The sequence below is a fragment of the Conger conger genome, chromosome 3 (assembly GCF_963514075.1).
Source record: "Conger conger chromosome 3, fConCon1.1, whole genome shotgun sequence".
Lineage (NCBI taxonomy): Eukaryota > Metazoa > Chordata > Actinopteri > Anguilliformes > Congridae > Conger > Conger conger.
The window spans coordinates 13,261,329-13,275,411 of NC_083762.1; the positions used below are offsets into that span (position 1 = coordinate 13,261,329).

General features: G+C 46.7%; 2 protein-coding genes across 6 annotated transcripts in view; one reads left to right on the plus strand and one right to left on the minus strand.

The window, feature by feature from the left end:
• Positions 1-6,243, plus strand: part of LOC133123919 (macrophage receptor MARCO-like) — a 76,566-nt gene extending 70,323 nt beyond the window's left edge. The window contains exons 14-16 of the mRNA XM_061234644.1: positions 3,742-3,822; positions 4,050-4,220; positions 5,270-6,243. Of these exons, the coding sequence (XP_061090628.1) occupies positions 3,742-3,822; positions 4,050-4,220; positions 5,270-5,400 (383 nt within the window). The 3' untranslated portion in view covers positions 5,401-6,243. The remainder of the gene's footprint in view (positions 1-3,741; positions 3,823-4,049; positions 4,221-5,269) is intronic.
• Positions 6,244-8,658: 2,415 nt separating this feature from the next.
• The window catches only part of raph1a (Ras association (RalGDS/AF-6) and pleckstrin homology domains 1a), an 88,610-nt gene continuing 83,185 nt past the window's right edge, over positions 8,659-14,083 (minus strand). For 4 of the 5 annotated variants that reach the window (XM_061234905.1, XM_061234904.1, XM_061234902.1 and 1 more), the window contains one exon: positions 8,659-12,946. In XM_061234905.1, the coding sequence (XP_061090889.1) occupies positions 10,586-12,946 (2,361 nt within the window). In that variant the 3' untranslated portion in view covers positions 8,659-10,585. The remainder of the gene's footprint in view (positions 12,947-14,083) is intronic. The other variant, XM_061234906.1, reaches the window with a different exon arrangement.

A 14,083-nucleotide genomic window follows, 5' to 3' on the forward strand; every position in this document is an offset into this window, starting at 1 on the left:
ATGAGGGAGCAGCAGGGCCTGGGGGAGAGAAGGGGGATCCAGGTGAGCCCGAGCAGCTCTGCGATCCGAGAATTATAGGGTTTTAATTTTTGTTGAAAATTAATGATACAAATACATACTGTATTTATCATTCTTTACATGTGTGGTGTTAATACATTTAAAAAGTGAGTACATCTTGGTTTAACTCCAAGATGAAACCAACAAACTGACCAGAGCTTTAAATGTAATAGCTCAGAAACGGCAGACAGAACCCTATAATTCTCAGGTCCCGGCATGTTAAATATGGCATATCCCATGATGCACTGCATCTGATCGGTCTCATTCCAGGGCTCAAAGGGGCCAAAGGAAGTCCAGGGTTCACCGACCGTTCAGGACTTCCAGTTTACTCACACTGCTGTTCGAAGCATTATACTTTCTGCTTTCATAGCCTATTAACTACAGTATTCCTGCTGCAGTCAGGATTCAGAAATAGATCAGAAAGAAAGAACTAGATGAGGTATGTATGCCAACTCATGATGACCATGCAGGAATTATGAGTTTAAGGGTGGTAAAATACCCAAGAAGTTAAAAGTAGTGTAGGGAATCCCCCAAATACACCAAAAGGCGGAAGTATCCGAGAAGCGAAGGAAACACTGAGCAATGCTACTGGAACAGGGTTAATTTAATTTTGTTCTCGTTTATCTGACTCCAAAAGATAAGTTAAACTGCTCCTCTGTTCTAACAGTTTAACAAAAGGAACTGCAAATATCCGCCAATAGTGTGGCTCTATAAGATCGCTATTTATTTGTATAGACGCGGACGTACCTGTGGCCTGTATAGCCTACAATGATACACTTAGTATGTATCTTGTGACGGCGCTGGTGTATAGGCGAGTGACTATGGGGTGCAGGTGTCCTAGGTTGGCTATATGTGTTAAGACTCTAAACTGCTAAGTGTGCAGTGGTCAAGAGGATGCAAGTTCAAATTAATACAATTTATTCAATAATGTGCAATGCAGAAATATAATTACGTGAAAAGGTGCAATATTAATGCCTATACGCGAATGGTGCGCAGGAGGTCGTATTAGCGAGTCTCCTCGAACCATTCCACATTCCCCTCTATATACCCAGGGTTTACAGGAAAACAACAAATCATCAAATTAAAGTCACAAGATGGCGGTAACAATGGTCCTGCTGATGTTATCTCTGTATGTCCAACAAACCTGGTTAATCTTTGTATTACCGCTGGATGCTGACTCACAGGTAACTTGCATTACCTGTGGTTTATTCCTACAAGATCTTTATTCAGCAACCAGTGTACTACACCACCAATGACACCAAACTATTTCCCACATCATTAGCTATCTAAAGACACCAAACACTGTATGTGGAAAACCCATGGTTTATACAGTGCTATTTCAACTCATCAGTTCTGGGAGCATTCCACTGAGGTGGCAGAATTGCGCACAATGATGGTAAATGGTAAATGGTTGGCATTTATATAGCGCCTTTATCCAAAGCGCTGTATAATTGATGCTTCTCATTCACCCATTCATACACACTCACACACCGACGGCGATTGGCTGCAAGGCGCCGACCAGCTCGTCAGGAGCATTTGGGGGTTAGGTGTCTTGCTCAGGGACACAGCCTGGGCGGGGGATCGAACCGGCAACCCTCCGATTGCCAGACAACTGTTCTTACTGCCTGAGCCATGTCGCCCCATATGATGGGAGCAATAGTCCTGTATTGACGAGCATTGTCTTTTCGTCAAACCTTGCTGACCCTGTGTCAACATTGTCAGCACAGTCTGTTTCCTTTTGGGGGTCTGCAGAGAGGCACACTTATGTAAAATGCCCTACAGTAGCATCATCTGTTGATTGACAATATACGGAACATTATACATTGCATATCATTGTTTCCAGCCAGGTTTGATAAGACTATCCAATGACAGGGTATAATAAGTAGGCTAAATGCTCTGCTTTGTCATTGTGATCACCTTAAATACAGGTATGGCTTGCAACTCTAACCCAATGAATCTCCCACATATACTCTCAGAAAAAAATGGTTCTTTGGCTTTTCTCCAGTTCTTTGTAGAACCCTTTCTCATAGGTGTGAAGTGTTCTTCGATGGAATCAAAGAAGCCAAAGAAGTGTAGAGAGCCACAGATCATGATAGACACCATAATACTTGTGCCTAGTGAAGACTTTCCAACATGTACATCCCTTCCATATCCTCATATACTCCCCTAAAACAGAAGCTACCTCCTCATTTAACAAACCAGTCACTACCAATCAAAGCTTTGGAGAGAACTCTGGAAGGCTATCATTATCAGAATGGTCTGGATTGGACACTCTGAATAAAAGTGTCTCCCAAATGTCTATAATGAGAATGTCTAGAGTGTAATGACCATTGAAGAACAAGGAGGAAGTCAGGGCAATCAACCTTTGGCTGCCATTCAGGTTCATCAGCATTGAGGAACTAATGCACTTGTAAATCACTTTGGATTAAAAGTGTCAGCTAAATGACTAAAATGTAAAATGTAAATGTACTTCCTATCTCAAAAGCTCATCAGGCCAGGAAGGGACGTCCATATTCCACCACAGTGGCTAAGGTGCATGACTGGGACCCAAAAGGTCGGTGTAGCCATGTTAAGATCCATACAGCTGTTGGGGCCCTTGAGCAAGGCCCTTAACCCCACATTGCTCCGGGGGCGATTGTTTCCTACTTAGTCCAATCAACTGTAATAAAAGCGTCAGCCAAATAGGATGTAATGTACTGGTCTGAAAGCACCAGTCACCCGCCTTTAGCTCAGTAATGGGTCCACAGTCTGCTTGCACAAGCTAAGAGTGAAGGTGCATCCTCAGACTACATGACTGTGCAAGCTTCACTAGTGAACTGTGGAGGGGTCTACACCACACCCACATCACATTTTCCCCAGGAGAGTCTGCACTCAGGCTGCAGTGATGGGCACAGTCATATCAACTGGACATGGTACAGTGAAGAAGGAGAAATCAGGTGAAACCAAACAAAAAAATGAGGAGTGAAAGTACAAGTTCCTGACATAGCACATCAGCAAGGAACAGTCAGCTAGTCAAGGGAAGATCCTTAAGTCAAACCACGTCCACTCAAGTTCATTTTCCTTTTGTTGTTGAATTGTACATTACCAATAATCTGTGCACGCCCCTGCAGGAAATGCGTAAGGACTTTCCAGCTCTCGTGAAAAGCTGTCAACATGAGCATTTTCAGAATCATGTGCAGCAGCTTCTATTTTTACTAAGTTATGTTTTCCTGCGCCTTCCATCCATCCATCCATTATCTGAACCCGCTTATCCTGAACAGGGTCTCAGGGGGCTGGAGCCTATCCCAGCATACATTGGGCAAAAGGCAGATTCACTAAACTCCTGATATTTATTCTGTGCTGATATAGCCTATAGCCCACAGTTGCATGGGGTGGGGATGAACGAATGCATCAGTAACACAGAATTAAATTTTGTTACACAACTGTTCTAATCTCTTCTAATATATTTCCACATATAATATGAAATAATCATATTGCCAGACTTCTGTTGGAGTCAGCCAGCAGTTAGTATAAAACTGTGCTTCTGAATTTAAACACCTGCTCTGCATACCCATTCACTAGGGTACATAATGAATTGTGAAAACTGCATAAATGGAAATAGCAAAAGATAAATTCTTTACCATGTGATTGTATGCTATGCTATGCTACATGTGTGGGAGTTCTCATTGCAGCCTGTTTTCCTAGGGTCCCGGGGACAGCAGGGGGAGCAGGGCAGATCAGGGCTGCGCGGGGAGAAAGGGCAGAAAGGGGAACAAGGCCAGAGAGGTGAGTCACCTGCACCCTCTGCTGCGGAACATTCCAGCCTGCAGAAGCGAAAAGATACGAGTACAGCCTATTTTTGTCAAAAAAACTGTTGGTCAGAGAATGAACCCTGTTCATGTGTATTCTCTCCATACCGTGTAAAGAAATAGTTGCAGAACCATCCGAAATCCAGGGGGTGGTTATTGTGTGGTTATACCGCAGCGGTACGTCTAAGCACTCGTATTCGGCAGGGGCATCCGAGGTGAGGATCGTCGGGGGAGGATCGCGGGGCCGGGTTGAGGTCTTCAATCAGGGCCAGTGGGGTACCGTGTGCGATGACAGCTTTGACACCGTGGACGGGACCGTCATCTGCAGAATGCTGGGCTACACGCGAGCTACCGCTGTGTTCACGCCCACAGCAGGTAACGCCCCTCTCACCTCTCCACCTACTGGTGCGCTTAATCGCTGTAATTGCTGTGGAGAGGATCCACTGTCATCTGGAGAGTGCGCCAGAGGGTACCACCGTATAACTACTATTGCTTTTAGCTTGATGTTATTTACATTGTTAGCATTGTTGTCAGCAGTGCTGGATCATATCTTGTGAATTACTTTACCGTAGCGCTGAAAGAGAGGAGCTTCAATGTTGCAATTCAGACTTTGTCATCCAAAGTTTGACAATGCAATCACTGTGATGGAAATTTTATTTGTGGGCTCTCCCGACAATGTACGTTTTTTTGCAAGAATCACAAGAATGTCCCTCTTTTTGCTTTGTGTACCATGGGCAATTTATGATTCTTGCACATGTGAGACGCACACACACATTGGTAAATCAATTAAATTGATTTATTATTAAATGTACATGTATTCCAAATGTATTAGTACTACACATAATCTACCCCAATCTACGAGGTCTATGAAATCCAGCTGCAGACCATTCCAGCTAACACTGTTACTGCCATGTAGTGGAAATGTTATAACATTGAGAAAACATTCCAGTGACATTGTGCAAACATTTTGTTTTAGCCGGAATGAACCAACATCTTCAGTACTGTGGCGCTTGACTTCTTGAATGAGCTCTTATTTATTTACGTATTTATTTGAAATCAGGCCTTTTAAACCTTGTATTGGGCGGCTGGCTGCTCAGCTGTTCTGAATCAGCAACATTTACTGAACCCTTCTCTGTAATCATAAAGGCCCACTCAGTCATTTTGGTTGCTAATATAACTGCTAATGGTTTATAACAAGCAAAAAGATGAAGCTATAACACAATTCAAAATAATTATTCTCTGAATATAAACAATGGTAAAGATAATCATAAAAAGCACTTCAAAAGTAAAATAAGAATTTAAAATAAGTGTCGGAAAGACAGTTCTGTGGAAATGACTGAGCATGCCTTTAAGGCGTGTGAGTTTCTCTGTTTTTCTCTGCGATGACATGGCGGACACACGGTCCTGTCCTTTCTGTGTCTCAGGAACGGGCCAAATCTGGCTGGATGATCTACTCTGTGTTGGCACTGAAAGCAGCATCTTCCTGTGCCCACACGCGGGAATCGGGGTCCACAACTGCGGCCACAGCGAAGACGCAGGCGTGTCATGCGTGTAGCAGTGAACACAGTGCTCTTATTGCACATTCTAGTGAACTAAATAACCAACTGACTGGCTGGCTGGCAGGCTTACTGACTGACTGATTGACTGACTGACTGACTGACTGACTGACTGATTGATTGATTGATTGCAGACCTGGGTCAAATATGTAATTGTTTTGGATTCAAATACTTTTCCACACTTTACTGAACCTGTCTGGTGTATTGGAACCCATGACATACCCTCAAAAAGTGTGAATCTCGCCTTTGGCTCAATTCCACCAGGTAAGATCAAGCTAGCACACAAAAGTATTTGAATCCAAAATCATTACCTTTTTCACCCAGGTCTGATTGATTGATGGACTGACTGATTGACTGATTGTATTGATTGACTGATTGATTTGTGATATTTACAGTATTTGCCAAGAAGCTTTGAGTATTTTTACTTTCATTTAGAGGGTGTGCCCAGTGTACCATCATATAACTGTTGGTGTGAACAGAAGCAGTGATGTATTTTAGAATCAGTGTCACACTGTGCAAAGTCAGCAGCCGTATTAACAGCCTTGGATGGACAGCACCCTTTCCTTTATAAACAAATTACAACAATATTTCTCTTGATATTACTAACATTATTAATTATATTGTTGTCAGCAGTGCTGTCTCATATCCTGAAAATGTCTTGACAATTATTATAACACAAAGAAAAACGCTTCAATGTTTGCTGCTATTGTTCACTAGGTATGGTAAAATGTTTTCATGTCATGTCAATTTTTGTTGACCTGTGTATTTCATCAGTGTGACCTTGGGCTAACTGGTTAACTGGCTGTTTTCCACACGTGAGCAATAAAGCTAGGTTTCATGTATATTTCATCTGTACAGTTTCATTTGCAGTCAAGTGACCAAAAAACATTGTATTTATTGTATTACCAGTATTACCAAGCATGAATGAAGACGGTTTTAAAATTCAATGGAATTAAGACAACTAAGATTACCTGAAACACATAAAAAGTAAAATATACTTTAAACGTGGTATACCTAAAAAGTGTACTCAAGCACATGAAAAAACGCAAATACAAGATTATGGGGAAACTAACTTATTCACAATAACATATACAAATGTAACAATTTTCCATTTTTAAATTGGTAAAGCTCTTTCAGGAACAAACTGTTGTGAGGCTGAATTCAGAGTAAAATTGAATGGCTAAAGAACGGTCTTTGTAAAGACGTATTGTTAGATACACTGATACTGGGATTTGTCTTAACATTGAGAAATGTCCGGTCTCCATCTCAGCAGGCCCGGTGAACACCCCCACTCAGAGGACCACTGTGGACAACCACCTTGGGGGGAAAGGCATGGATAACTTCATGCTGTAAAAACGCATTGGCTCACCGGAGTTCGCTTCGCACAAAATGTCAAAGACAATCACTGTGCAGAGGGACAATATGATGAGACCTGGAAATTTGGCATAGCTAGTTTTGAATTTTAGTCATCGACTCCTACGATTAAACTTGATTATTGTTCTAGAGACTTTCCCCACCTCTTGTTTGCTCTAGTGGACAACAGGACTCACAACAAAAAGTCAGTACATGTCTTGGATATGATTATCTTTTGTTAAAGGTATTTTGTTAAATGTACATTTTACAAAACATAATCATAGCCATAGAAACATGCAAGTGTATAATCGGAACACACTCTAGGGTTGTGATTGGCTCAGATATCTGTGCCTTCTCCTTTGATTGGTCCAGCAGACAGACAGACGGCGTTTGACTGAGCCCAGATTCGGGGAAGACACCAGACATCCACTGAAACCCAGTGAAATACAGGCTTTCAGAGATGCACGGCTGCGCTGCTGCCATCATTATCCACTGACCCAGAAACACACATATCCCCACAGCTGTGTTCCACTTCACCCGTCCCTCAACGAGCAATACTGCTGTAGCCTCCCAGCTCAAATACAGTAGCAGCCCTGCTGAAAAGAAAGACCAGCTAAGACCAGTTGAGACCAGTTGGCATTTGAAGCAGGTTTACGCTATTTTCAAGTTCCAGGCTAGCTGGTCATAGTCTCTAGCTGGATAAAGCTGGTCAAAGAGTAAGCCGGTGGTAAACTGGCGGATGGTAGGTTTAAGATGGAATTTTCAGCAGCTCCAAACATATTTCGCCTCAACTCGCACTCTGACATCATCACTCTGAATTCACATTCCTTGGCACACAACGTAACTGCTCCATATAACCGTTAAACACCTTGCATCATGTAGCTACTGACCCAAACAGTTTGTTGCCAAAAACTAATAAAATTGATAATGTGTCAGTGGCCTCCTCTCTACTTAATGGACGGGTGTCTGAATCTATTTTTCAAAGAAAACCTGCATGTAGTAGGACTGCTATTTCACAATACTATATTCACAATGTAGGTTTTAGCCGACCCAACCCCTCATATCCCTCCTTTCAATTTAAACAATGGAGAGTGAAGAGCCTTGGCTCAAGGATCTTATCATGGCCACACCAGGGCTTGAACCACCAACCTTCCAGGTCCCAGTCATGTACCTTAGCCACTAGGCTACAAGGCTACAGAATGCCCCTTTTGATCCCTCTGGTCTGATACAGTTGACATGATTAATAAGGACTCGCACAGACACAACAACCAAGGGCACACGCCTTCCTGTGGCCCATTATTTACTGGCAATCCCCAGTCGTCTGGAGTCCGTGGCGGCTCCGGATCCTCCTTTCCCATTGGCCGATCCCCTCTGACAGGCGAAGCCTCGCTCCGATTGGTGAAGAATGTAGGTCACACTGCCTCAGTCTCTCTTCAGCAGCACTGACCAGCATCTATGAGCACTGTTGGGAGTGCACATTTCATACAAGTACCTGATCATTTAAATTCTTTGATCTTACCTGATGCAACTGAGCAAACCAAGAGGTCCAGAAGGCCGGGTTTTGAGAGTATTTCATAGGTCCCAATACACCAGACAAGCTCAGTAAAGCATAGAAAAATATTTGAATCCAAAACAATTACATATTTGACCCAGGTATGGTGCTTGAAGAAGTTCTCATCATATGCCCAAAAGTAAATTCAGATTTCAGAGAGCTGACTGGAGGCGGAATAGGTTCATGCCACTCAAAGAGAACCAAACCAAACAGAGCAAAGAAAAATGCAATTGTTTGCATAAATTGTGTAAAGTAAAATTTAAATAATGGACAATCAAGAAATATGTGATGACAAATGAAACATTGGGGCATGGATGAAATGAGATTTACACATTTATATTGTGACCCTCAGTTTAAATGCAAGAGACATTTTATTTTTAATTTTCCAATGTATTTATATATTCCAGAGATGTTCCTGACTTTAAACAGCTCCTTTGGCCTTTGTGATCAGATACAATATTTCAATAATTTAATGCTTACATAATTCACTTGCAGATAATTGAAAACCTTAAAACAGAATAACATTGTACGGGAATAAACAACTATTGACACTATGGCGACAGGTCAGGAGGCAAGGAAATATGTATACATGTTTATATGATCCACAAGTTACATTTCTCAGAGTTTGGCCGACTTCCCACTGTTGTCCATTTTTAACTCCATGAGTGTTGTAGTCCAAGAGAAACCCCCTCTGGCTCGGCACAGAGACGGCAACCAGAAAGGCAGGCCAGAGTAACCCCCAGAAGACTACACACACTCACACTACACTGTGGACAGGGCCTGTTGTGTCCTTTATTTGGCCATTAGCTTTGTGTAGACACCACCATAGCTGAGAGGACCAGTCCTAGCACCCCTGAATGTCGAGAGAAGGCATGCCAACTGTGGGCATCGAGAACTACAGGTCCCATGATCCTCTCTGACTCCCAGGGGACAGCAGGCCTAGAAATGCGGGCACTTGCAGTGGCGGCCATTTCCTTGGTGCTTGGGACAGAAGACCCACTTCAACCCAACCCAACTCCTCTCTAATGTGACCAATCTGCTTCACCCCCACCCTTCCCCTCCCCAGCACTCTAAAGAGCGGGACCAAAGGATTCAATTAAAGACAGGAGCAGCAGTAAGTACAGAAAGATAGCAAGGTGACCAGCCTAAAATAGAGACAGAGTAGGTCAAGCCCACATTACACAACCCAGCAGTTTGCAAAGGCGGACTGTTAAGGGCATTTCATTCAGTTTTTTTTTTTTTGCAGCAAACCTTTAAAAAAGTAAAAATAAAAAATACAGGAGTCTCAAAACACAAACGATCATCTGAATCACGTTGTCTCTCACATTCCAGTTGTAAAGCAATCGCGTTTCCTTTTAAGGTCTTCAAGGGGTTTGGTGCAATATGCAAAGTCTCTTCTCTGCATCGAGTAAACGTCTCACACATCTGTACAGTCCTTCATAAAACCAGGAAGTCGGACGGCTGTACTTGTCCAAAGGCTGCTGCTCACCGTACGTGTCACACTGGGTGTCGACTGAGCATAATCAGAGTCGTGCACCAAGAGTGCACAGTTCGGGAATCCTGCATTGCTGAGAGTCTCTCCACGCTCAACTTCCCAAAACACTGTCCCCTTCCCAAACCACCATCCACCTTCCCAAACCACTGTCCCATTCCCAACGCAGTCACACATGGTTCCTCACACACCTCCACTTCTGTACCCAGACTTACCACCAGGACAGGTTCACTCTCCAGGCTTTTAAAAACTCAACTCTAAAATAAGAAAATCTTTCGCATGTATTAAATAATTTTATATAAAAAAAACGAAGATAAAACTATTCCCCACCGAAGTCCAATTACAGCTTTCATCCGATCACACCCCGCCCCCTCCCACTCTCCCCAAATAGGTTCTCATGTTACATCATGTCCATAGAGTTGTCCATGCAGTACCAATATATTGCAACAAGTCATTCTTATTGTCACGTTTTGTATAATTACCTACAATTAATACCAAGCGGCACAAACACACGGATAAGCTGGTGGTGAGATTTGTTTATGGAATAAAGTAGTGATTATTGAGTTAGAGGAACAGAATACTGGCGTACTCCTGCGTGGTTCCATAACGAGAAACGGAAAGTTTCTGAAGAGAAGAACGAATCTCTCGGCCTGCGGACTCAAGTCATCGCACAAAAAGGTCCACTTTCTCAAGACCAACTTCAAAAAGGTCCACTTTCTCAAGAAGACCTTCAAAAAGGTCCACTTTCTCAAGAAGACCGTCAAAAAGGTCTTAGCTCGGTCCTCGACTACCACTCCCGAGTCAGTTTGGTGGCTGTGTCCCGTTTGGGGGGGGCGGGCGGTGGCCCCCGCCTTAGTGTTGCATAGCCTGAGATGTTCCCGGTGAACCCCCCCTGGTTCTGCGGCTCCAGCAGTAGTTCAGGGGGCGGGGGCGGGAGCGCCATGTCGTCCATGGTGGCCACGACCTCCATCTTGGTGGAGATCCGGGAGGAAGTGAGCGAGCCGTGGCGGGTAATGGACTTCCTCTTCAGAGTCCGGTTCAGGTCCTCCAGGAAGTTGGGCTGACCCGGTGGGTTGCTCTTGGGGGAGGTCGGGGGTGGCGGCTGCTTGCCACTGAAGGGGGGCGGGGAGAGGGGCGCGGGCTCGGGGGTGGCGTTACCGCGACGATGGAGCGTAGGAGGGGGAGTCTTCTTCAGTGAGCTCTTGCTCCAGACGGAGGAGACTGGTGGCTGGGGGTTGACCACAGCCACTTTGGGAGCCCCGCCATGGGAGTGGAGGTCTGGGGGCAGTGGGGGAGGGGGCAGGAGCTCCGAGTCGGGTGGAGGAGGGGGGAAGTAGTCGATCTCGGATGGCGGGGATGGGAATTCGGCGCCAGACTGCCGGGGATGCCCCACTTTGGCCTGGAGGGCGAGGGGCAGGTTGGATAGGTTGAGCTTACCAGGTTTGGGGGGAGCCGGAGGGCCCATGGAGTCCTTGGAGGGAGACCCTGAGGAGGAGGCCGGGGAGGACCCCGAACCGGAGCTGGAGGGCTGGCCGAACTTGCTTACCAGGCTCTCGAACTTCTTAGACTCCTGGTACTCCCCCGGGGACGTGGACTTGATGCTGGAGTTGCGCTGGGGAGTCGGAGGGGGCTTCTTCCCTCCAGCGGATGAGGAAGAGGGGGACTTCTTCAAAGGCGACCCCTTGGTCGGCGGGAGAGGGGGTGGTGGAGGTAAGGCCGGGGTAGGCGGTAAGGGAGGGGGAGGGGGCAAGGTATGGGCAGGGGGCAAGGTTGGACCAGGGGGTAAGGGCGGAGGAGGTGGCAGGGTATGGGCAGGGGGCAAAGTTGGACCAGGAGGTAAGGGCGGGGGAGGAGGCAAGGTTGGACCAGGAGGTAAGGGAGGGGGAGGGGGCAAGGTATGGGCAGGGGGTAAAGCAGGTGCAGGGGGTAAAGCCGGGGCAGCGGGTAAGGGAGGGGGTGGGGGAGGGAAGTTGAGGGTGCTCTCAGGCGGAGGAGGGGGGAATTCAGGGGACTTCTGTTGGACCTGCCCCACCGGCTGCCACTTGGGCTTGGTTTTGACCACAGGAGGGGACAGGGGGGCGTTAGGAACGGTGGGAGACGCCCCCGGAAACTGACTGGCCATCTGCTTGACCAGAGAGGGCGTGGGGGAGATGGGGTTGGGCAGGGGCAGGCCCTTGGAGGGGAAGCTGTGCTGCTTGGGCAGGGTTGGAGGGGGCTGGTTGTGGGAGTGCCCCGCTGACAGGCTGTGCTGCTTTTTCAGTGGGGCGGGAGGGGGCGGAGTTGGTTCCGGAGGCGGGGCAGGCGGGAGGGGGGACACAGGGGAGGTTGGGATGCCTGGGCCACAGGGTTTGGGAGCGGTTTGGGGGGGGAAGCCCCCAGAGAACAGCTTAACGAGGGCCGGCTTAGGGGCAGACGCTTGCTGGGGTGGGGGTGGTGGAGGAGCAGGGGCAGGGGCAGGGGGAGGAGGGGGTGGAGGCGGTGGAGACTCAACCTGGCTGAAGGGAGGGGGGAAATCCGGGGACGGGTGGGGGAATCTGTGGGCCAGCGTGTGCTGGAGGCCGTTACTGCTGAGGGGGGAAGGGTATTTCATCTGGGTGGGCGGGGGGTATTTCACCTGGGCGGGCGGCGGGGGAGGGGGCATGCCGTTGCTCTGCAGGTGGACAGCAGGTGGAGGGGGGGCCGAGGGCAGAGGCTGCTGCTGCTGCTGCTGCTGCAGCACCTGGGGGGGCGGGGGGGGTGTGAATTGGGGCAGGGCGGGGCTGAGCGGCCCCAGCTTCAGCACGGCCATGGCCGACCCGGGGGCAGGGGCCGTGGCAGGAGGAGGAGGCGGGGGAGGGGGCGGGACGTTAGCCGAGGCGGGGTGGGGTTTCACCGACTGCGGAGGGGGGGCCGGGGCCGGGGCCACGGAGGTGGGCTTGAAGTGATTGGCGGTGTTTTGGGAGGAGGCGTTCTGCAGCCGGGCGATGGTGCTGTACTTGGTGAACATGGTGGGCGTGGCCTGATGGGGAGGGTTGGGGAGTGGAGGAGGTGGAGGAGGAGGTGGGGGAGGTGGAGGAGGAGGAGGGGAGGGGGAGGGCTGGGGAGACGCGTGGGTGAAGCTGCCCCGGGTCTGGGGGGGGTGGCTTCCTCTGACGGACTCTGCTTTCACCTGAATGGAAACAGAAAGAACACACCTCCGGTTTAAATGCACAGTCCAGACAGAACAGATGGGTCATTCCATGTCGATTGAACACTTTTCGACCGCATCGTCACATATTTTTATGAGATTTGGCATACTGATTTGGCCTTCTATGAAACCCCTGGAACCGAAAATTAACTAATCTCAGATTTTTCACCTGGGAGATATGGGCTAAGAAAGTTTGCACTAATTAGCATGACTCCATGACTCGCATATCCAAGACCAAATTTTCTGGAGATGGTGTTGACATTATAACCTAACTTTGGTGAAAATTTTACCCATTTTAAAATATAGATTTTTTCGCAAATTAGATTTCAAGTTTGTAACTATTCACAACTCGGTTACCTTTCATTTTGAGGTGAAGTTAAAATATACACAGACAAGATGGAACTGGTGAAGACCCATAAAGCGATATGAGAACCATTCCTCTAATACTAACAGTAATGGAAATAGGGCAAGCCAAAGCCAGAGAGTCATTCCAATTAGTGCTCACTTCTCCCAAATCAACAATCCAAGACTAGCGTAATATCGATTCCAGGGTTTTCTTATAAGGCCAAATCAGCATTCAATATCTATGATAATATGGTCCAAAAGTGTGTCCAGTTGACCCAGAACCGCTTTGGATGCACACAATGCACACACTCTGGACACAACAAAACAAACACGAGCTGTGCTTATTCAGTATGTTTTAGTTTGCACCTTGCAGAGCATTAGGATACATTAAAAATGTTTAATATTTGACAATATACACATATACATCAGACTAGCACACAAACGCATAGAAAATGCCAAAGAGATGGATTCTCAGTCAATAGGATACATAAAGGAAACCATTGAGGCGGAGAAAATGCTTGCTCAAATAAAGGTACTGTCTTTCTGTCTCTCTCACACACAAACAAAATGGTTGCTTATCTCCTGTAAACAGTCACACAGGATAACTAAAACAATATCAAGCAAGTGTCCAAACACAGCTCTTTGGTCATCGTGTTAAAGCAGTGTTTCAAAACTCTAGGACTCCAAAAGTGTCAGCTACAGAAACAATCCATCACAAAACAGCCCTTCTGTCATTATCGTGAGAATCCCCACCATCACATCACTGGGTACTGA